Source organism: Corvus hawaiiensis, chromosome 5 (assembly GCF_020740725.1).
Source record: "Corvus hawaiiensis isolate bCorHaw1 chromosome 5, bCorHaw1.pri.cur, whole genome shotgun sequence".
NCBI classification, from domain to species: Eukaryota; Metazoa; Chordata; class Aves; order Passeriformes; family Corvidae; genus Corvus; species Corvus hawaiiensis.
Genome location: NC_063217.1, coordinates 48,668,186 through 48,691,169, shown reverse-complemented (window position 1 = coordinate 48,691,169; position 22,984 = coordinate 48,668,186). Strand labels below are relative to the sequence as shown.

The window sequence follows — 22,984 nt, the reverse complement described above, 5'->3', positions numbered from 1 at the left end:
AACCACAAAAAAATCTAAAAAATAATGTCACTCTTCTCCCAAAAACTGGCTACACAGTCCAACAGAAAAAACCATGATGCCATCACTCGGATTGGTGATTCTGATTTCTGATCAGTGATTGCTTTCATCACTATGTTTAGGATACTGATGATGATCTGAAAAATGACCCTCAACTCTTCCACAACTGTGATGTACATAATTTAACTGTGTTCAGAATATCCAGCATAGGACTGCCTCGATCTTACTGGCATGATGCAACTAAACTTTAAGTTACAGGTTTTTTTTCAAGATACTTGCTTCAACCATTTCCCCTAAAATGCTCTTAAGGGGTAAACTTCTTCATCTTGAGTTTGTATATTTTTCATTCATATGAAATATTTTAAAGATAAATGCACTCTTGCATTTTAAGTAATTTGTTGTCAGTACTCTCAGTACTCTGAGGACACCATTTACATGCAAAGGAAATACCACTGCATTAATTTTGTTGATCTTCCTTCCCAGCTCCACCAAAATCCATATATTTGCATGATCTGGAAGCCACTGATCCACCCACTTACTTACTATTTGTTTATACAGAAGAACTGAAAAATACATGCACATATGTTTAAGCGTAACTGGAATTTCTTCCATATCTTCCAACACAGCAACTGTGTCCAAAAGCAAAGCTCACTCTCAGTTACACTATTTCTTCATTCAACCAGACCAACAAGTTCACACCTAGCAGCACTTGTATGTTTCCACTGATTTAGACATCACCCCATCATCCTTCCTGTGTGTAACATCACACTTAAAGCCCATTCACAACCACATTTACACAGACGGTCTTCAGTTTTAGAAAGCATATTCCGCTATTCGAGAGAGGGACACTACACCAGGGCATCAACAGTTACCCAGCTGCCATGATTTAGCAAGATATACACAACTTTTTTTTTAAAGAATCAGCCTACAAATTAATCACTTCAGGTATTTTTCTGCTTTGACAGTAAAAAAGTAATTGATCTGTAGTGAAAGACAAATATGCAATGCCAAATCAGGGTTCTGAACTAGTAGCAGAAAAGGATTCTTTTAACAGCTTTTTTCTGCTTTATTCCCATTTTTCCACATCATAAAAAATGGAAATGCTGAGAACACATAAAGAAAGAGAAAACAAAAAATACGAATTAAACCCAGAATAAAAAAGAATTTCCTTTCGAATTAAAAAACACATAAACAAACAAATGAACAGGGAAAAAACCTAACAAACTCTTATGACCAAGAAAGAGACCTCTAATCAGAGAGCAATTTTTATTCAGGCTATCTAACTCCATTTCCTAACACTGCCAGACCCCTATTTAACTCAAGACACTCAGACAAAAGCTCCTTCTAAAGATAAACAGCATACCCATTTTTTTTAGGCCTGAGAAAACTCCTAATTTACTGAGTAATTCAAGAAGTCTGCCAACAAAAAAACAGGAAAGACCAGACTTGACATTCCTGGTAATTCTAAGGTGTTAAACGAGCAAGAAACAAACCCAAAATAAACACTTTTTCTACATCATTAAGTGGGGAGTGGGAGATGTCTCCTATCTCAGTCTTTAAAGGTGTTCTTTAACCTAGCTTCCCAAAAATAGTGGTCTGCAACCTAAACAAAAAAGCCTGCAAGTTCTCCAACCTCATTTTAGTATCTTGCAAACATCAGATTTTGCCTGAAAAGGATACAGGCATTCAGATATGGGAGAGAGGGAGGAAAGAAAGAAAAGCAGCCCACCAAAAAAACCCACGCCACCTCACCAAATTCATAGCATATAAGCCACAGGTAATTATAGGAAGATGCAATTTGAAGACTTAAATATACAAAAAGTGAACAAGAAGAGATCCTGAGGCACTCACAGGAATATTAACTTACTCATGCTACCAGTACTATATTTAAATATACTTTCAACAGTAAGTAGCAATCAATGTTTTCTATGTGGAATTTTAGTTTTACATGCACTGGATGAAAACCTCTTTCTTCTACCCTAGTAGGAAAAACGCCTGAAGTGGTACAAGGGATTCTAAATCCCAGAATTAGTTCAGAGGAGGAACATTCCTACACATGCACAACAGAAGACATTGACTGAGCCTGCCTTCTGATGGGTAGGATGGGGTGTGAATGTCACTATGCAGAAAGCTTTGGCCAATAGTCAACCCAGAAGAAAGTCTGTGTCATCAGACTTGAAACAAAAATGTGCTCACCACCTGCTTACACTTTTCCCAGCCTACATCTACCGCCTAACCCTAACACTGTCTCCTCCTTAGATATCCCAAACTACCTTTGTAAGAAGCATCAAGGCAGCTCACCCAAGAAGCCCAAAACCCTAGGATGGTGGAGAACAGTGACCCATTCCACAAACAGACAAAACAGGAACATGACAGAGTTGTATGGTCCTTTTCACCATGGAATTTGGCAAACATAGCCTGGTTCTCCATACATGTCTTAAGTTTTTCACAGACAAGACTAAATAATCTCTTATCTTGGCCTTAAAACAGTAAGTAGTCTGGGAAGAAGCTACAGTAAAGACAGGATAGCAATTTTTGTGTTCCCTCTTTCTTAAAAATTTCATAATTGAAAAATAATTCTCACCATGCGGGGGGAAAAAAAAAGTTATTTGACTTTATCAACACTACCAATAAACTAAAAAAACCAACTTCTGAACCCCAAAGCTAAAAATTACAGGAACACATTTTGGATGTCTGTCATTACACATTCCAAGGGAGACTATTCAAAATCCCATGGGACTGTCTCTACTTGCTGCTGCCATATTGTCCAAGTATTCCGGAAGAAAACCTAAGATTCTCTGATGGCTCCCAGAAGTGGGAGTCAAATTCAAATACCAATTGCAGCCAGGAGCTGCAAAGAAACTATGGGGATTGACAACTATGTTCACTATTAATCATGTTAACAGATATAGTAGATAGGTTTATAATTAGTCCGAGAACACAAGAGAGCTAAAAAATGTGCTTTATTATAAAATTTTAATGAATAATCCTATCAGTTCTGGCCTTGACCTCCTCTCTTCAAGCACAACAAAACTTTTCCACAAGAGTAGGCAGGCACGTACCGAGATATGGCAGTGTAATGTGTGTATGCAAGAGAGCATAATTACATTGTATGCTCAGCTCTGTATTACTCAAATTGGGTGCAGAGCTACTAATTTAATTTTTCATTATATTTGTATATGGAATATGCATTTGCACTGTCCATGCATGCCCATGCACACTAAATCTGATTTTAGATACACAAGGTTCTCACATCTGTAATTTGCTTTATTTCAAGAACAGTTATGAAACATAGAAAGCCTGATCTTTGATTTGATTTGTGAACAACTCCAGTAGAGATGCCCATTGCAAGTATGTCATTATACCTTGCAGACACGAAAGCTACTGTATTCAAGTTCTTGGTAATTTTTGAGCTACCAGTAGCACTTATACTGGGATTTTACTTTATGGCATACAACAGGTACCTTGCAGATCTTGTATCTATGCAGGAGCTTTGAAGAAGAGGAATAAACATTTTCTCTGTGGTTTTTTAATTATTATTTAATATGTCCATACCTCTGCAAATAATCAGGACACTAACAAAAAAGAGAGTTAAAAAATACCAAAGCCCCAAAAGGCATCACAGTGGAATCCAACTGCAAGGGCATGTGGGAAACCAGCTGATGGATGAGGGAGTGAGGCACCATGGGGTTCACAAGCCTGGGCAGTGGCAAACCACTATCAGCAAATGATAAAACGAAATGGAGAAAAACCTGCAGGTAATCATAAAGGGCAAAAAATGAAGAGGAGATGAAAGCTCTGAAGGATGGTCTGCCCTGTAAAGCACTAGCTGAGGAAAGGAGGGAGCAGTTAACTACAGACAGGGTTCATAAAGGGTAGAGCTGTTCCAGTAAAGCAGGTGACGGATGACCAGGGTTTGAAATCAGAGCACACAAGCAAAGGACAGGCTTGAGACATTATTAAGGAAGTTAAGACATTGTGTTGATAACCTGGGCGTGCATGTGTGTAGGTGAGCTGACTGCCAGTATTATATGCGCTCTTCTGTATATATTTTAAGTACAAATTCTGGCTACTCTAGCTCGTTAAACACTGGACTCTCTCAGCTTTTCCAGTCTGGGCCTGCTGAAGACTGCAATGATATGCACATAAAAGCAGCTAAAAGCTTCTTCTCTGCTTTAGTCAGGATTCCAGTAAATTAAAGCTGTCAGCCATTTCAACAGGATATCATTCAGAAACAGCTAGGAATCTTTTCAGAAGTGATACAGCAGAGAAGACCAGTGCTTCAGTCAAGGTTCCCTGGAAAAAAAACCAAACTGAAAAAAGGGATGAAGCAGATGAGATTCCAAATAGGTGTTTCTTTCTCCTTAAAAAACTTCTAAGCACAGTATGGTACAAACAGCAGGACATCTAAGACGGCTTAAACAAAATCAGTGATCTTACCCTACTTGTTAATGTGTTGAGAATTTTTATACATTTGCTTGGACTTTTTTCTAACCACTGTATAGTGGCCAGGCCATACACCCACAAACAGCCCTGAACAAAACGTTGAGCGGAGCCTTGCGGCAAGCTCCATGATGGCCAGCTTCAAGTATTTGTCAAGTTTTTCAAATTAAACATTTGAAAATACCCAAACGTTTTAAGTTGTAGGAAAGACTTCACAGCAGTGCCAATATGTCAATAATAGTCTTATTCAGTTTGAGAAAAACATTCAGTAAGGAGCTGGTATTTGCCATTTACATGCAAAAATCTCAACAGCTTTGATAGCTGCTGGGATTTTTCATAGAAAACAGCTAGAAAATTAGTAGTACTGACACCTATTTCTGCATGCAAATAGAGTTGCCACATTACAGTACTGCATTTAGAATAATTTTAAAGACAACAGATGTTAAATGTATTTGTTAGTCCAAGTTTTTAGTCCTGGCCTCCATTGTCAAAAATCTCGAATACCATCTCAGGTGCCTGAGATACTATAAACTGAAATGATCTAAAATATGTCAAAAACGTCAAACAAGTGACCAGGGGCACATTCATGTAATGTGACTGTGTATCACAACACTTCTAGAGAAGATACGATTGGAGTTCAAAGCTGGTGTTTATTCACAGTAGGTAAACTGTAAACTTAAACTTCTTGGTAAAAAAGAAGAAACAAAATAGTCCAGAGTTGCCCTTGCTAAAGCTATGAGCAGGAATGGCATTCCTCTCCCTCCTTTCACTTTTACAGTTTAAGGATTTATGGTAAAATGGAAAAGAAAAAGCAGAGGACATCTCAAAGCACAGTTACTGGTGCAGAGCACAAGCCTAGCAGAAGGCACTTGGCTCTCCGTCCAGCTTGCAAGAAACCTGTGCATACAGGCAAATGTGACTGTAAATACCTGAGCTACTGCAAAGGGCATACAGAGAGGAACTGCAGAAGCCCACCCACGGTTACACGAGACAGTTTGCCCTGGTAACTGAACAGCCACTAACCTTTTAGGATCGGAGTGCTTAAGTCTCTGCTCAGAGTAATTGCCAACTCTTACAACAACAAAGCAGGTCTTTAGGAGAACAGGAAGTATCTTAAGGGCAATCCCAGGGAATCCTTGCTGAGGATGGGTGCAACATTGTGCAAGGCCAATGTGATGACAGCTTGCCAAAGGTATCTCATGTGATATGGCAAAAAGAAATAAGGGAGTATTAAACAGAAGAGGGAACAGCAGAACAAATAACACCACTTCACCTGGTATCTCTAGTGATTCTGGATTATTTGTATATGGGGCCGTAAACTTCTGATGCCTTTCCCTTAGCAAATGGTGAATCACTATTCTAGGAGACAGCTATTCAGACTAGGAGGCAGGCAATAAACTAAGAAAAACTAAGGGGACATAGCACGAGAACAATGAACATACATTTAGGGGGAAAATAGTGAAAAAGAAATAAAAAGCTCTGAGGCTCCTAAAAAGAACAAATTTTTTAACTGCCTACACTAAAATTTTAGGAGCCACTGTAGTGAGCGACTTACTGGACCCACTTATTCCTTGGCCACATCAAGCATGAAGACGTGAAGGCATGGAAACATTTTTCCATACCAGCAGAATCATCAGTCCCTTCCATTCAGGATTTTCTCCCTGTCTTGCCTGCCACCACCCACCCAGCTCTCAAGGGGAAAAATCCAAAAAGGTTAAACAATTTCCTTTTTCTGATGCATGAAATCAATTAAATACATACAAACACCTGCACACTGGAAAGTAGCCTCTTTCCAGCCTTCCCATGGGAACAGCAACAAATCTCATGTCTGATACCCCTCAATTTCTAATACTCTCCTGTATCACAGAATATCTTCCATTAATTTCTCAAGTGACTCCTTCAAAGCACTTAGTAAGTTCTCTGGCCCCACGATCTTGAGGGACAGACCTGTTGTCAAATCAATAAACACACCTTTTTACTCTTAGCAGTACCTATTGGGTAGCTAATGCATCCAGTTGAGCATTGCAGACAAAATTGATAAAGTTCAACAACTTACATTACAATTCTAGCTGAATGACAACACTTATATCACATAGACTACATTAATAGAAAGATTTTCTACTTGTCATAAAATAACAACCAAGATCTAAGCCAGAAAGAGGAAAAGAAGAAAAAGTACTTTTCTTTCAGTCTAATTTTCTGACTATACACCAAGTTAACTTTGTCACTCTCTTTCAAGTGAGCACTCCATTGTTCTCTGACTTTCAGAGGAAGGAGATAAGTTCTGTTTATATAATGGAATATGTACTAAAATGCAAACAAAGAGGGAAGAGGGAATAGTTTTGAGGTCCCAGAACTACTGTCACCTATTTTTTTTTTTTATTAATTACCTTTCCACTTGTTGATATCCCCCCAACTCTAAGAGATACATTAATCAAGTATAAAATAACACAATTTTTACAAGATTCTCTGCAAAGGCAGCCCAATTTAGGGTCATAAATTTGACAGCAAAGATTGTAACATGTTCTACTGATGACTGGACCTGAGATTTGCTGTTGTACAGAGGAAACAAAGTGCTTTGACAGTATGACCTTGAAATAGTAAAGCATGTGAGTTGAGGTTGATCTGTATGTGGACCTTAACTTAGCAATTTCCCAAGTTTCAGTCACTCACTTTGATGTGAAGCACTCAGGCAATTCTAATGCTAATTTTGTCAGGTTTGTGGTTTACATTTCTCTCAAGTACATACAAATGGGTCAGTGCCAATAGTGAGCAGCCAAGGAACTGTACATCATTAAGCAGGGCTCCTAGGTCAGTTGATGGAGCTTCACCTCTTTAATCATGTAAATAGACTTGAAGTTTGGGACTGGAAGGGGAAAAGCTGCTCTTGGATGTTGGTCATACGGTGATCACAGGAACACTGAGAAGGTCATGCTAGTAATTCTGTGCCTTCTAACACGTCTCCTTTGAGCACTCTAAGCCATGGTAGCAAATTCCATGGGTGCTGCACTATTGGAACCCAGTGACCAGGCCCAGGAACAGACAGATCCCAGATGCACCAAGCAGGCAGTGAACCAGATGGCAAAAAGGCAGCAGCACAGGGCTACCAATATCCAACTCACAGGCACTGCAATGAGAAAGCATGAGGCAGGTGCCAAAGAAGGGAAATTTGTTTGCTTAGAATATACTTGGATTCTGAATTTTCTGACCTCCCTAGAGCAGTTACCTGCACATAGGAAGGTTCCAGGTCTTGCTGTCTATGGGACAAAAGGGACATCATAAAAACAAAAAAATGTCTTATCAGCTCCCTAAAAGCAGGTCAAATTACTTGATGTGAAGGGAATGACTACACTGCGACCTCAATACCACAAGACAAATGAAGATTAAATTTTTGCACTCAGTGGTTCCCTATTCCCTACCCTCAGGAAGGCATTGAGATTCCTGTTTTACAGAGCTTCACGTTGGAATCCCAGTAAGCAAAATTCTACCAAAAGTAAGTTCCACGTAAAACCATTATTTACCTCCTCTGCTTCTGGTAACAATTTAAGAAATTCATGTAGCAGTTCAGGACCATAGGGCTGACTCCTTCCATGATAAATATCTTCAATGATGGATTCGGCAGACCTTGAAAAAACAATTGAGCATATACATTTCTAACATTTGCAGGGTGAACAGTTGCACAGATTCAAAAAGCCATGCCTGGGCTACTCAACAGAGTTATAAAGAGGTTGTGGATGCATCAGTGTCCACAGCAGCGCTGCTCCAACACCATTTCGGTGATGCCTTTATTAAAGGGCGACATTATCAGTGAATACAGGCAGCAGTGAAACAGCTCGCTCTTAAAAAAGTTCCTCACATTGCCCCTTCCTAATTGTTTCTAAAGAGAGGAAAGGCAGTTCATGGGCAGTGTTACAAGAGGTTACATGAGGCTTCCCTTAACCATACCTGAAAACTCCCTTCAACTGGTTAACATCAGCAAACTCCAAATGTTTGCTGCTAAGTCATAAAGGCGCTCAAAACTAAACATACTAGAAAACAAATTATGTCAAATTACTTTTGAGAAAACGACATAAAACTGAAAACTCCACAAGGAACAGAACACAACGTATATATTTTATGAGAACCACAAAGAATTCTTACTTTTTGAATTGTTTGAGAAATATCCCAATGTTCATACTTCGTTTTGCATCCAAAATGGAAACCTGGGAGAGAAAGCAAGAGAGATTAATCTAACAATACCTAAGAAAATAGCGTATAATGCAGATATCATTTCTTAAATTGCTACAGGTAACTGTTTGCAGTTGCCACCAAATCCCAGGCCAAATAAATATACAGTCACTTCTTATCAACTGCAAAATATATATTATATATACTTATATACTGCAAAACTAGTTTATACCACAGAAATACACAGCACACTCACATCACCTTTTTCCAAGTGAAGCAAAAAATTCCATAGCAACATATAAGGAAGGAAGGAATCAATATTTCTATTTCATTACAAAGTAAAAACATTCTTCTTGCTTATTTCATAACCCTGCATCTACAAAATGTTGCTTATGCAGTAATACACTATATTGCATTTGAAAGCCCCAAGATTAGTGAACACCGCACTTCAAAACCCATGTAAATTCAGAGGTTTTCTGACAAATGTGAGGATGGGATTTCTAAGCAGAGGTCAGGTGCATTACTGATTTAATTCATGCCAACTAACAGCCACACTGATTCAGGGGAAGATAAGTAAGTCAATCTTGAATCAAACCCTGAAACAGATGATGCTCAAAACTGTTTGCTTTACCTAGAAGCAAACAGAAATCCATAATAAAATAACAGTCTCTCCCAGCTTTGTATTTCAAAGTTGGTTTGCTGTATCATCTTACATGTACAATTCTGAGGATTAGGCAGAGGGGAAAAAAACCAAACAAAACACCCTGCAATATTCTCCCCTAATTTTGTAAAAAATTTTTAAATAAAAGTGCCTCTTTTATACTAGTTTTTCTTCCTGTACCAGCATACAAGTTTAAACCTGAGAGGCTTGCCCTGTTTCAGCAAATTGTGTCCTTAAGGTTAAAATTTTACCACAGCTATTCTAGTGATAACAGCTACAAAAGTCATGAGATTTACAAGGACAAGAGAATTGTTTCACCTTAACAGTTCCACCTGACTGCTACAATAAAAGAGCTCAGTACATATAGATGTTCTAGACTACTCTTGGACTCGCATGCTGTTTGTGGTTTTGACAACTGGAAAGGCATTTTGACCTTTGTAACAGTGCTCAGATTAGAAGTAGATATATAAATGCAACATTGGCATTGTCACGAAATTGAATTAGCCTGCAGTCAGCTGGTGACAGTGAAAATAAAGGTATGATTAATGGGCTACCCTCAACATACACCTCTCCTGAAATAGTGAGTCATATCGAAAAGTTTTCTGAAATCCTGGAATTTCCTCTCATCTGAAAACAGCAAAGACTAGAAAACACAGGAAATATCAGCATATTAGTTTTAATTAGATGATTGGTAGCCTGAAGACCTTCAGTTTTAGCATATGCAGAGATAAGGGGACAGATTGTGGTTTATTCTCCTGTTATCGTAAGAGCTGAGGGGCCCCCAACAGATCATTAAGGAAAAGCCCCTTAACACAGGACAGGTTCAACTATCTCTCCCCCTGCAGTATCTAATCTTTTTCAAATGTTTTACTGCAGGGACCTCTCACTGACCTCTCTAACTGTAGCTCCAGTCTCCAGTTGCTCCGGTCACCCCTAATTCTCTGATTTCTCTGTACTACTTTAAGCCTATAAGCTTCACCATCATTTGGCTTTTGGTTTGTTTGGGGTATTTAAGCATACTCAGAGTTAATCTTGTGCACATTTTTTAAATCACAGTCAGTAACTGCTACAAGAAGACTGATCGTCAGCTGAGTAAACCTCTGTTTTCCATGGCACAACTCAGATTTACAGTACAACTTCAAACAAATTACAGAATTTTTTTTTTTTAATATCTCCCCTTGAAGAAAACAACAGATGGGAACATACACAGCTGCATTTGTCTTATCAGCACAACATAAAAATGTCATAGCTGTTCTCAAGTACCAGGATTTTACACACACTTCTTGCTCTGTATATGACTGTACTCTATTTCTCCCCTGATTTCTTGTTTAAGCACACAATCAGAACAAGGCTCAGTTTTTGGTCACTCTTTGCTTGGTGTCTACTTCAAGCTTATCAAAAGTGTTTGAAAATGCTGTCATTATGTAACTACCTTCGAGGAGTTTCCAGATGGGAGCACAAGGAGGAGAAAAGGGGAACCTGGCAGACACTCCATAAATACAAGTTCCTACTCCTTGCACACAAATACACGATCTTCCATCTCACATTCAGTTACATATTAGATTCATAACCTCAGCCTGAACATCTGTTCACAATGTCTACTCTTCTCCACTGAGATTTCATTTGATTTCGCTCATGCAGAGCACTGTCTGCTGTTGCTTTTTACCCTTTAAACATTACCGCAGCTTTTTCTAAATTCTGCTCAGTCTGTTCCTGTCTTCTGCTCACACACTGCTGCCGGCACTGCACGTTTCAGGGCTCTGTTCACCACCCAAAGAGGCTTTGAAGTGCTGTCCACCAGTAATACCCCCGGACTTCCTGACTCAAAAAATTACACTGGACTGTAACTGAGAATTGAGAACAGGCATTCCTAGTCTCACTGGGATTCTCTACAGCAAAAAAAACCTCTCATACGGTTTCTTATGATTTAGATGAATTTAGATAAATTCATGAGAGCTTTCTCCATTCTCATCTTCTACTCTCTGAAACCGGAAATACTGCAATTCTCTCAGATACTTTCCACCATCTCCACACCTGCACTTTGCTATCCAATGCAAAGCATCACAGGTCAGACACTTGCCACCTCTGCTTTATAAACAGTGCAATCTTTAAACCAAGGACAGCAATTTACTCATGAATCTGCTTTTCATCACCAGAGTATTCAACCCAGCACATTTCCAAAATCTGCAGTGGGCACAGATCACACAATAACAGGCCTTAGTTTGACAAATGTTAATCCACCACAGACATATTCAGTTTTCAAGGCACTATGAGAAGGGGAAAATTAGCCTGAATACCACGGTGAAGCTGAGTTGATGGTAAGAGGATATCTACTCCTGAACCCCAACACAAATTTGTAATCAATGCAAAAGATTCAGAGGAGTGTCCTGGGAGACACAAAAAGACCCACATCAAAACTGACTTTGTAGTGACTGGAGAAATGGAACAGAAGTTTCTTGCCATGAAATCATCAATGAAGAACAGAAACATGACAAAGTGGATTTACTTTAACAGATCAGTAAAACAAAACATTGTATGCTTTCTTCGCATAAGAACAATGGGGGCTCACAAGGTGGGATACAGTTTACAAATTATAGCAAGCGTGGAACAGCCTGGTGGCTCAGGTTTGGTGCTGAAGTTCAGGTAGGATATAAATAACTTCCTGTTTCAACTTCCACTTCACATTACAACACACTACTCATCACTCCATGCCTGGAGTCACGGTGCAGCAGAGTGAACCTAGCAGCTTACTAAAGCGCTGTCCCACTCCGTGTCATCCTCCCTTGTCACGTTCCCAGCCTGCTCTCTTAGGCAGGTACTGGCACTCATCTCATCTGGTTCTTGCTGTTAGTTCTTCACTGGATTAACAGGTTGAATCAGCTCTCAAGAAGGTGGAATGAGCATCTGAGCAGGCACAGGGAAAACAGAGAGAGGGCATATCTAGGGGAGGGGACAAGAGAGATTCTGTTCACTTCTTCCATCTTCCTCCTCTCTGTTCTCGCTATCCCCTTGCACAGGTTCTTGAATTCACTGCACTCTTTCACAAAGTCATCAAAACTCACCCAAAGAGCAGAAGACTACTGCAGCAGAAAACAAACTAAGAACCTCACAGCACTCTGCTGAGCTGCTTAAGTATGTTTACAGAGGGTGCAGTATCTGCATTATATTATCCAATATCTGTCCAGAGCCAGCAGACAGATGGGGTGAGGTGAGAGACAGGAGCAAAGACACAGTTTGAAGGAGAAAGCAAGACTAATTCCCCAGGCTAACCAGAAGCTGTTCTGCCCACTCCGCTGCCAGGCTGATGACAGCCTGGGTGAGTGTATGTTGTGCCACACTGGGACACCACTGAAGAATGGGGAAAGTAAATTGGTGTGTAAACTTAATCTTGCACCCCCTATTTTTCAGAGCCTCAAATTACATGGAACCATAGGGCAAATTAAGCCTTTAGTGAAGGAAACATGTTAATTAATCTCCTAAGGGCTTGGTGAGGGCTTGTTTACAAAAAGGAAAGCATTTGCTGTAGGAGTTTGACTCAAACGTCAAAAGGGACTTCTGTTATAACGATGATGTTACATCTAAATTCCCTGTATAAATCACTGTCAAGTGAGGAATTAGAAGGACATGCAGTCTTGTAAGCCTTACATGTGTAGAACTTTTACCAAAACTGCTCATGATTTCATAATCAACAGCGATCTCTGGCAAAGGTATGAAACCCCAAATCTCCTCCACAGTCTCTGGGGCAATGCCCTCAACACTGGCTGTAGAGTAACTCTTCACCACTTCCACGGAAACTTCACCGTTGCACCAAGAGGGACCCCATAGTGACAACAGTGCACTCTCTGGCCATGCACTTCTGCACAGCAATTCAGACATGTGCTATTTTTTTCAGATTTGGATCTAAGCAAAAGTTGAGTTTATGCACTTGAAATTATCTTGAAAATTCATTGCTAATATACTGTGCCAGCTAGGCTAATTCCATTATGTAAACTTCAAAGAACAGTTTTCATTGCTAGACCATAAAGCACTGTCTAAAATCAACCGTGTTTTACACAAAAGGAACAGAGGTACCTGAAACACAAAATGTCTTGTCCACCTGCCCCTGCTGGCCAGCAACACTGCCACAAACAGAACTAGAGCTCCCTCAGCCCCACACTAACACGCTCTCCACAAGGTCACACTGATTCTGCGCACCTCAGCCTGCCCCCAGCTCCTGTCAGCCTCTGTAGGTTTTACCAGGGCAAGCTGAGGATAACCATCCCACATTAAAACAAGTGCTGGCAGCAGACAGCACCAGTGGCAGGAGTCACAAACAAGGCCTGGGCCTCCGATCTCCAGCCCCTTGCTGAACCATGCCTGCAGCAGGGTTAAGCACGTGAGCTGCTGCGCATCTGTACTTCCGCACTTCCAATAACACATAGCATCTGAGGAGGGAAGGATTATCTCCTTCCCTCCTCCCTAAGCAGATAGGACTGCAAAGTCCATTAACACATCAGAAATTGCTCACCACTGTTTGACACACTGCTGCAGCATGCTTGACAAAGCTTAGCGAGCGAGCTAAGTGAGTTTTGTCACTCAAGGGGCATCACTCAGAGGCAAGTCCTGTTGCCTCGTCACCTGCCACGTGCAAAGTCACCGTGGGAGCCCTGAACGGGCGTGCACAGGCATCAAGCAGGGCAAATACACTGCACCACCAGATCAGACAAACAAACATCCAGACAGACAAACAAAACTAGTAACTTTTAGCAAGGCAGGGTTTTGTTTCCAAGGCATTGTATCTTGGAGAATCCCTGGTTTTGCAGGCCTCTGATTTTAATCTTTAACATTGCATTGAGTTCTGGAGCACACTGGGGTTTTCTCTGACCCACCTACTGCACTCTATGGGCCACGTTCAGTTTATGAAACTTATTGTAATATTTAATAGAACTAGATCTTTATCACACAGCAGTCCTGAAAGGGGGAGCTTCTGAGGAAACACAGGAGGCCGGAGCTCTGTACATCTGCACATGGCACAGGAAGTCCACTCACCACACTCCTGATTCAAAGATGAACATAGCCTGAAAACAGCGCAGAGGTTAACGACTACCTCTGATGATGGCCCCAATTACTACTTCCCAATGTCAGGGTTTCAGAGCCTGCAATACACATGCCTTTTTAAACCTTTAATTTTAATATGTACAACATGCATGCTATCAGTGCACTGGTTTCTCATCTTGTCCCTTCTGATCTTATTTTGACATCTCCTGAGTCCTGCAAGATATCAGCAACTTCAGGTACCTATTTTCTCACTAAAAATTGATGCATTGCTACATCTCTTAGCCTCATGCCCTCCGTATTTTGTTTACAAGCTAACACGTATGCAGACACACACCAGTGATTAAATCTGCATTTCAGCCCTCCAATTACTTCAGAGAAAGATCACTTGAGACAATTCAATTCAGGCGTCACAAAGAGGCTGTCTATAAACGAGGATTTAAGAACTAGAAAAGCTACTTATCAGTTCCCTGGAGAGTGTCTGAACCTGAGAGTACTCATTACAGAGCACTCCTCGCCACCAGAACAGAAATCAGTGGCAATCTTCAGACCTTCTTGGAAGGTTATCTTCATGTCCAGAAAAAGCAGGGAAGATGAAATAAAATTTTCCTTAGCATGAAAGTCATGCTTATGAAAGTGGAAACTTTAAAATTATCAAATAACAAGTACTCTTAATCACAATATTATGTTCTATGTCCTTGGTGTCATACTTCCCTTCCTGATGCCTCGAGGACACTGTGGGCATATACAGCATTAACCCTTGCAAATAGGACCCTCTTCTCTCCTGCCTGGTACATGTTTGCATGTACAACACCTTGTTTGCATCACAGACATAGAGGAAGAGCTGAAAAGACAATACAATTGTGTTCCACACTGGAAACTCACAGGCCATCCAACATGAGTAAATACAGATGCTTTCAGCTCTCTCCACTTATTCATATTTATTTTAACAGGTGATCAAATCACAGCACTTAGCAAGTTAAAATAATAAAACACAGTTAGGTCTTTGAAAAACAAATATGTGCCACCAAGAACAAAGAGTTTATGCTTCCCATCATTCCCCTCTCCTTTGAATCAAGACAAATTTGCCGTAAGGATGAAACATGACAGAGAAAGAGACAAAGGCGAGGCAGAATTCACATCAACTCCTACAGCATTATGTAAAAAAAGAGGTTTTACTTCAATTCTTACCTCCTCTTTAGTCTCTTTAAACGAAGACTTTAAAGATCGGTTTCGGGAGTCCTGGGGTTTGGCTTCTTCCTGCTGCCCAAAAAGTTCCTCAATTGTCTTTGTATCAATTTGATACTGTGGTCTTGCAGCAATTGTCCAGATATTGTTTTTACCACGGACTTGCTCTTCAGGGATAGTTTTCCAGAAAAAGCTCCGCATTCGTTTTTTTTTGCCGTGGCTGTCGTGCCCATTTACCAGCTGTGGAGGCAGAGGTATGTTGGGGCCAGGCAGTGGAGGAGGGGGGGGTGGCGGGGGCGGCATTCCCGGGGGGAGCGGAGGGGCCGGGGGAGCCCTTGTGAGGGGACATGACGCAGGGGGCGGTGATGCTGCAGGCTGAGAAAGTTGAGGTGCTGCCGTCGTATCCTCGCTCATTAATCCCGTTGCGACTGGAATAGCCCCATTTTCTTTATCATTGACCAAGGAGAGACAATTCATAACATGCATTTTACAGCCTCCCTGAAGAGGAGAGTGTTACTTCCTTGGATGGGTTTGAAACATTGAACAGTCAGCGCAGCAGCCACTGGGATCACGCCCTCTCAAACCCTATCTGCCAGCAGCAGCAGCAGCACAAGAGGGGACTGTACCATCTCCGCAACCTGCAACAAAGGACAATAGGGACACTCAGATCACAGACACTGGACATTGTCCCTTGCACTGAAAAGACACCAAATCTAAGGTACAATGGCTATCAAGTTCTCAATCCAGAAGGAAAATTTAGTGAATCAAAAGTCTTTCACAGGGCAATTGTTTAATATTTATCCACACCGAGATTTCAAACAGCTTTAGGTGCCTAGATTTCAAGAACGTATAGAAGTAAGAATACCTCTAAATCACCCACAGTAGGTACCAAAACTACCTGTTAATCTCAGCTCAGAGCAATTTTGTAAGAGAATATATTTATCTCAAATTATTAAAACAAATATTATTCCACTGCTAATTTCAGATATGCTTTTAATGCTGACTGCACACAGTTCTAACTATGGTACTGGATTAACTGGATCAAACAGACCCTGTTTAAATCCTTTGAATTCATGGTTCAAATCCAAACTGCATTAAAATACCTAACAATATGCTGATGATTTAACCATCTAGGCTAATGTAGTACTTTTTTAGCCTTTCTATTTTTCATACGATTGTCAATAAGGGAAAAAATAGTGTGTAGCCCCTAAAGTCTCTATGTTTGCTGAGCACAAACTTACAGTATTACTGGTCTGGCTACACTACCTCCCAAAATACACTCAGAGAAGAAAGACCACAGTTTGATTAAGCTGCCCTTTATAATTTACTTCAGCATCTAGGTTAACAGAGCCAGCTCAATAACAGAGAGAAAGGACAGAGAAGCTGGTAGAAACAGGACCCTATACATCCTAAGCATTGAACATATGCAAAGCTTTAAATAATTAGGAGAGTTTTTACCTGTAGATTACCATGAAACAACTTTAAAAGAATCACAATGGGTTTTAGCATTTTTCTTACACAGATTCCTTCTAAATAAAAATGCTGTTATTAGCAGCAAATCTTCAAATAAGAGCATGACTTCCACAAACCCCACAATTTTGATAAGCCAAATCTATTGAAACAGATTTAATTCAAAAGTCTCAGAGAAAACAAATTAAAGCTTTTCAAATACATACCAGTGAGGAATCTCATGATTTTATGGAAATTTGGAAGCTATCTCAAAAACAAAACGGAATTTACAAAAAAACAATTTTAAAATTCAAAGATACCACACAATACAAACTCAGATAGGAGACAGACAGCCCCTGAGCAAAAAGCAGTCACAGGAAAATTCAACAGAAAAAGCTCAAGTTCAACTAATGCACTGGCACAAGAACAACATCAAATCAGAAATTTGGCACTGGCTTAGCGGTATGCCTCCTCAGCAGGGTTCACATGGAGCTAATAGCAACCCAGATCAATTTGACATTGTATAATGGTGATGAAAAAACTTCAGTGTTTTTGCCAGAGATCCATCACTAGACTGTACACGAACAAACAGATCCAAATCATAGAAATGAGCCTTAGGGCAAATTCTCTCTTGGTCTGCAAGGACTCAGCCACTCACAGCTTCACTGAAGTCAATGGAAAAGAACACAAAATCATCCACTGTACCTTTTCTTCTCAAAAGCTTGCACAGGTAGCAATGAACTCCTCTCTCCTGCTTCGGATTTTCTAATCTTACACCTTACGTTAGCCGGGTGTTTACAAGAATAGAAAACATATATAAAAACCTGTATGAGGTTTAAATCACAGGAGTGATGGAAAATATTTCAATGGCATGGTAAAAAGGAGAGAAGCTACAAAGAAAGTGGATCAGGATAGAGTGTTTCAAATTTAAGTCAGCATTAATACCCAGGTGCTATTACAGGGCTCTGTATGTTCACACCTCTCCTCCCAAGTTCATGATCATAGAAGCAGAGAGGCATAAAAAAGCAGGTGCAAGGTGGTGGAAAGAGATTAACCATTCAAAGCAATGAAGTGTTGCATTAATTTAAAGAAATACTCAACTAGGAAAAACACTTTTCCTCCCTACTACTTATTTAAAAATGAAAAATGTATTAGCTAGTTTTCCACCATCACAAAGCAGTATTCAACATTATTATTTTCTAACTTGGGTTCCCACACATCCACCAAAAAAAAAAAAAAAAAAAAAAAAAAAAAAAAAAAAAAGAGACAGACAGACAGACTGACCAACCATGCCCCCCAGGCAATGTTCAAGAACCTCATTTTGAAACTTTCAATAAATCCATATGCTTTAGGAAAAACAGGATCAAATCCTAATGAAACAGAGTTGCAGGCAATGAATCATCAGAGTCCCAGCACTAATACACAAGAGTGGAAAACGACTGATCTCAGACCTGAGTCCTTCTGAGCTAGACAAGAGACACTCCTAGTGAAAGGAGTGGAGAAGACACGGGGAAGAAAACATCCCAACCTAGATGTAAAGACAGATAGAACAGGAAAAACTGTTTTCAATCCAACGAGCCCTGTACTGCTTTAGATGAGGTAACAGTCAGCCAGAACCAGGAAAGGGGAGGAATCAGTATTTGGAAGGAAGGCATGAAAGGAAAAGGCACAGCATAAAGGCTGGCATTCAGCTTTGTCTTCTGACAGATAAGCACAATCCAGGTGACAGAGGTCACCTGCTTGTAAGAGGATGGCGGTCTCGAGTTACCAAAGATACCAGGAGACTGGTCAGAATTCCCTTCTCGTGCTGCCTCTCTGGAGAAGCAGCTCGAAGTTGTTCCCAGTGGAGGCTCCCACCATTACCGTGGGTGGGAGAGGAGAGAAGCTGGCAGCTAGGACAGGTTCTGGGCTGCTTGCTGGTATCAGCAGGTGCCTCTGAGCAGGAAGCACAGCAAGAGGAGGTGGGGAACAACACAGCCGTTCCAACTGTGAACTACAGATTACCAAGACTCGCTGGGACTGGGATGCGTAATAGAAGCCAAGCAAAATTTTAACTCCTAAGGAGCCTCTGCACACTTTTCAAAGGATTAAAGGGGGAAAAAAAAAATGGACCAAAGAACAAACGTTTAAGATGTCGCAATTATACCTCATTATTGTATGTTTGTTATCCAAAACAGCCCGAGAAGCACCAAAGCTCTAAAGTAACAGCTTTACTGCACGTTTTAATTGTGTCCATATTTGGCATAACAGAAATATTTTATTTCTTTGTCTCATTCATTGTTTTAGCCAAGCTAATCTAACTTGGAAATGTAATTTAAAAGTTAGAGGGTGGGAACAACTTTCTCCCCAGGCAAGAAGAGAAGCACTCTAAAGTAATTTGTTTCTTGCAAAAAAGGCAGTTGCCACTGAGACGGACAGAGATTGTGTTTGCATACACAAATTAACAGGTGAAGTGCACGATGCACTGAAGGGCATTTCATAATTCATGCTGCAAGACACGACTCCCTTTAACCCACACCTTATGTTCTCCCCTGCCCACGTTTCTGTATCAGGCGCCCTCCAAGTTCTCATGAGAACAACGCCGAGCCCAACCACAGCATTTGGGTGTCTGTGTCTCAGTAACAACCCTCCAAAGAGGCAAACGGAGCAACTAGTTGCTGACTGCAGACAGAGAAGCTGCAAACGCCGATAACCAGCCCCCGATCCTGCCAAAACGTGCAGGTTACAAAGAACACGCAGCTTACGCGATACAGCGACTTCGCACTTCCCCACTCAATGCATCCCACAAAAGCCCTGTAGGGCACCGCATCCCTGCCAGCCGGCCCGGGCTGGGCACCCGCGCGGGGCAGCGGCCCGGGCCAGGCAGGGACCTGACGGGGCTTGGCCAGGGGGATCCACTCCGGCTATTTTTTGTTCGGGCTCCCCAGGGGCCGCGCTCGCCCCGCCGCAGGGAAAGGGCTTCCAGGGGAGCAGCGCCCAGCCCCACCGCCGTGCTCTCCGCGCGGAGCAGGTGTCTGGCTGAGGTGCCCACGCGCCCCTGAGGGGGCCCTGCCGCCGGGACCACCCGAGGGGCCGCGACGCAGATCCTCGCTCCGTAATTCCCTTCCACCGACACCGCAGGCCAGGGGGCAGCGCGGAGGGCGCTGGCGGCTCGGCTGCACCCGGGGTAACACCGCGCCCGCTGCCCTCGGGCTCCCGCCGGACCCCGGCGCCCCGATACGCGCCCTCGGGCTCGGCGGGAGCGGCCCGACCCCGCTGTCCCTCGCAGGACGTGGCGGGGGCAGCGCTCGCTCCGCCGGAGAAAGCCGGGGCCGTCCGGGACAGCGCCCGCCCCGCCGTGCGAGAGGAGCGGCGGCAGCGGCTTTCCCGCCGTGGCAGGGGCCGGCCGGACTCGGGGTCCCGCGGGAAGGGGAGTCCGTCTGCCCGGGAGCGCTCCCCCCTCTGCCACCCCGGGAAGGCGGCGAAGGACCCCCGCAAGCGGACGGCAACCCCCCCTGCGCTGCCCGGCCGCGCCCCCGGCAGCGCGGAGCCCCCGCCCGGCCGGGCGGTCCCCGCGCCCCCCGCTCACCTCCGCGCCCGCGGGAGCACGCGGCGCAGTCCGGTCCGGTGCCGCCGCCGCCGCCTCCTCCCATCGCGCCCGGGCCGGCCGCGCCGCCGAGCGCGGGGCGGGGCAGCGCAGGCGCGGCCGGGCGGGGCCGCGGCAGGTGACGGTGACGGCGGCGGAGCCCGGAGCGGCCCGGCCGCGGGGCAGCGGCGCTCCGATCTACCCTGCCCGGCCCGCGCCACCGAAACGCCCGTGCGGGAGGAGAGCGACCCGCGACCCAGCGCCGGTGCCTCCGCCGCGGCGAGCGGAGATGCGCAGTGGCGCCTCCGGGGGCACTGGGTCTAAGCCAGCTCCGGCTGAGCTGATCCATCCACATATCCATCCATCATTGCCCGGACGCTGTCACCGCACTCACAGCAACTATTTCTATAGAAACAGGACAGCGGTGCTACCGGCAGCACGCCTGGCTGGAGGGAACGGGCTCCTCTCCACGGCTGAAGCCTTTCGCCCTCTGCCCGTGCTCCCGAGCAAGCGCATCCCTCGGTCCATTCCGCATCCCTCACCCGGACGCTCCCCGCCGGCTCAGCCCTGCAAGCTCGGGGGAAGCAGGCAGGCAAGACGGGCCCCTTGTGTCTCCAAAGCGGACGGTGTGAGAGACGTGCAGACGAATTTAAGATGTGATCACAGCCCTGGGTTACAGCGCTCCAGGTAGCAGCGCACGTGAGTTGTGGACACCCGAAAGCCAAAGTACCATCCACTGATAAGACAGCAAACAAATGCAAATGGTTCTAAAATACTTTCTCAAGATATTGAATCCTATTTATAAAATAAACCCATTTTCCCAGGAAGAGTAAAGGTGAAGAACTTCACTCAAGTCAGTAAATAGTTCACCCACACACCTCAACACTCCTTTTTACAGAAGGCAAATTCCAAAGGCAGAAACTCTTCCTTTCCTGAGAAGAGAGGGAGGGAGGAAAAAAGCCCCCTCACTTCCAGTCTTGCTTATTGTCACCCCAAGACAATAAGCCACCAGAGCTTTTGAGCTGAGCACAGGAGAGAGAAAACACCTTGGCAAAAACAGGGATGGGAAGGCAGGAGCAGCGGGACAAAATCATGTCTTACCTGAGTGTGTAGCGCCTCACCTGTCCTATTGCCTCTGCTCAGGGGTTGGGAGGCAGGAACCAGAGGAAGAGCGGGAGACCAGGTGGCCTTCTCTGGCCCCAGGCCTGGAGCCCAGGCCCATGGTCGCTGAGGTTACACCATTCCTGCTCACAGTTCTGCAGCCAGAGATCTGACCTAGTGGTCTGGCAAGACAGCCTGCTTGAGTCACCTCAATTTTAAAAAATAATGTTAGAACAAAAGGAAAATTGAAGGAATGCAGTGCCAGAACCCAGTCATTTAAGCTGAAAATTCACTGAGTGAAAAGAGTTCAACTGCAGTAAAAGGCAATTCCCATCACAGCACACATCTCTGCCTGGCAGGGTTAGCAGCAGCTGGGGAGGACACGCTCAGCTTTGCGCCAGCATGGACATTCCTCGAGAGTGTCAGGTCACCCCTGAGGTCATCGGCGAGGAAGCGCTTTGCCGCTCGGACTGTAACTGCTTGTGCTGCAGCCAAAGGGACTTGTTTTCATTGCTGCCAGTCATGAGCACAAACGCTTGCTCGAAAAGACGGAAGGAGCAAGCCAAACAAGAAACTTGCATAATGGCATTGTATTTAAAAAGTCAGAACCCAAACAGGACAGCAGAGAACCTGGGAGCCAGTCCGGATGTGAAGTTAAACTCTTCACTTTTCCTCACCCTGTGGGTTTGTTCTCCCCAAACTTTTCCAAAACATGTTAGCAAATTAATTTTAAGTTTTTAGCAGATTTTTTTTCACCTAAACATGTAACACTCAACAGGCAAATATTTTGCCCACATGGCTAAAATTAATTGGAGTTATAAACAACTGAAAACAGGTCTTTACAGTAGGAAGCATTAGGCAACTTTAATAATAGGTAGATCAAGCAGCCCCACCTATAATAAACAACAAATGCACCTCCCTAGAACAGATAGCATTTAGATGAGTTGGTATACTACAAAACCAAATCATATTGTTAATTTTTTAAGATTTCTAGTTAATGAAATGCTCAAAACAGTTTGCAAGATTACTACTTTTTTAAAGGCTTTTTTTCTTATGAGAAGAAAAAAAACCACCTTGTCTTTTGTAAACTCTGCTTTTCTTCAGAGCACAAAGAGCATCTAAGTCTTTAGGCTGAACACAAATTTAATGACTGAACAGATCTAATGGAAATAAAGCAATTTATACCACCTGAAAAAAAGGTGTCATCATCTTCATTACAAGCCCTCAATTCTACAGAGTTTGGACAAAGGTAGGAGAGAAAGTTAATTGTGACACTCCTATCACATTAAAACCAAGTTATATTTGGTTTCAAAATTAAGCACTCTGTTAGTTAAACTCTCAAAACAAAAAACCCTGCA

General features: G+C 43.0%; 1 protein-coding gene across 1 annotated transcript in view; it reads right to left on the bottom strand.

The window, feature by feature from the left end:
* FHDC1 (FH2 domain containing 1) overlaps positions 1 to 20,601 on the bottom strand; it is a 37,010-nt gene extending 16,409 nt beyond the window's left edge. The window contains exons 1-4 of the mRNA XM_048303998.1: positions 20,529 to 20,601; positions 15,515 to 16,149; positions 8,602 to 8,663; positions 7,983 to 8,085 (exon numbers count right to left, since the gene is read on the bottom strand). Of these exons, the coding sequence (XP_048159955.1) occupies positions 7,983 to 8,085; positions 8,602 to 8,663; positions 15,515 to 15,997 (648 nt within the window). The 5' untranslated portion in view covers positions 15,998 to 16,149; positions 20,529 to 20,601. The remainder of the gene's footprint in view (positions 1 to 7,982; positions 8,086 to 8,601; positions 8,664 to 15,514; positions 16,150 to 20,528) is intronic.
* Between the last annotated feature and the right edge of the window lie 2,383 nt (positions 20,602 to 22,984).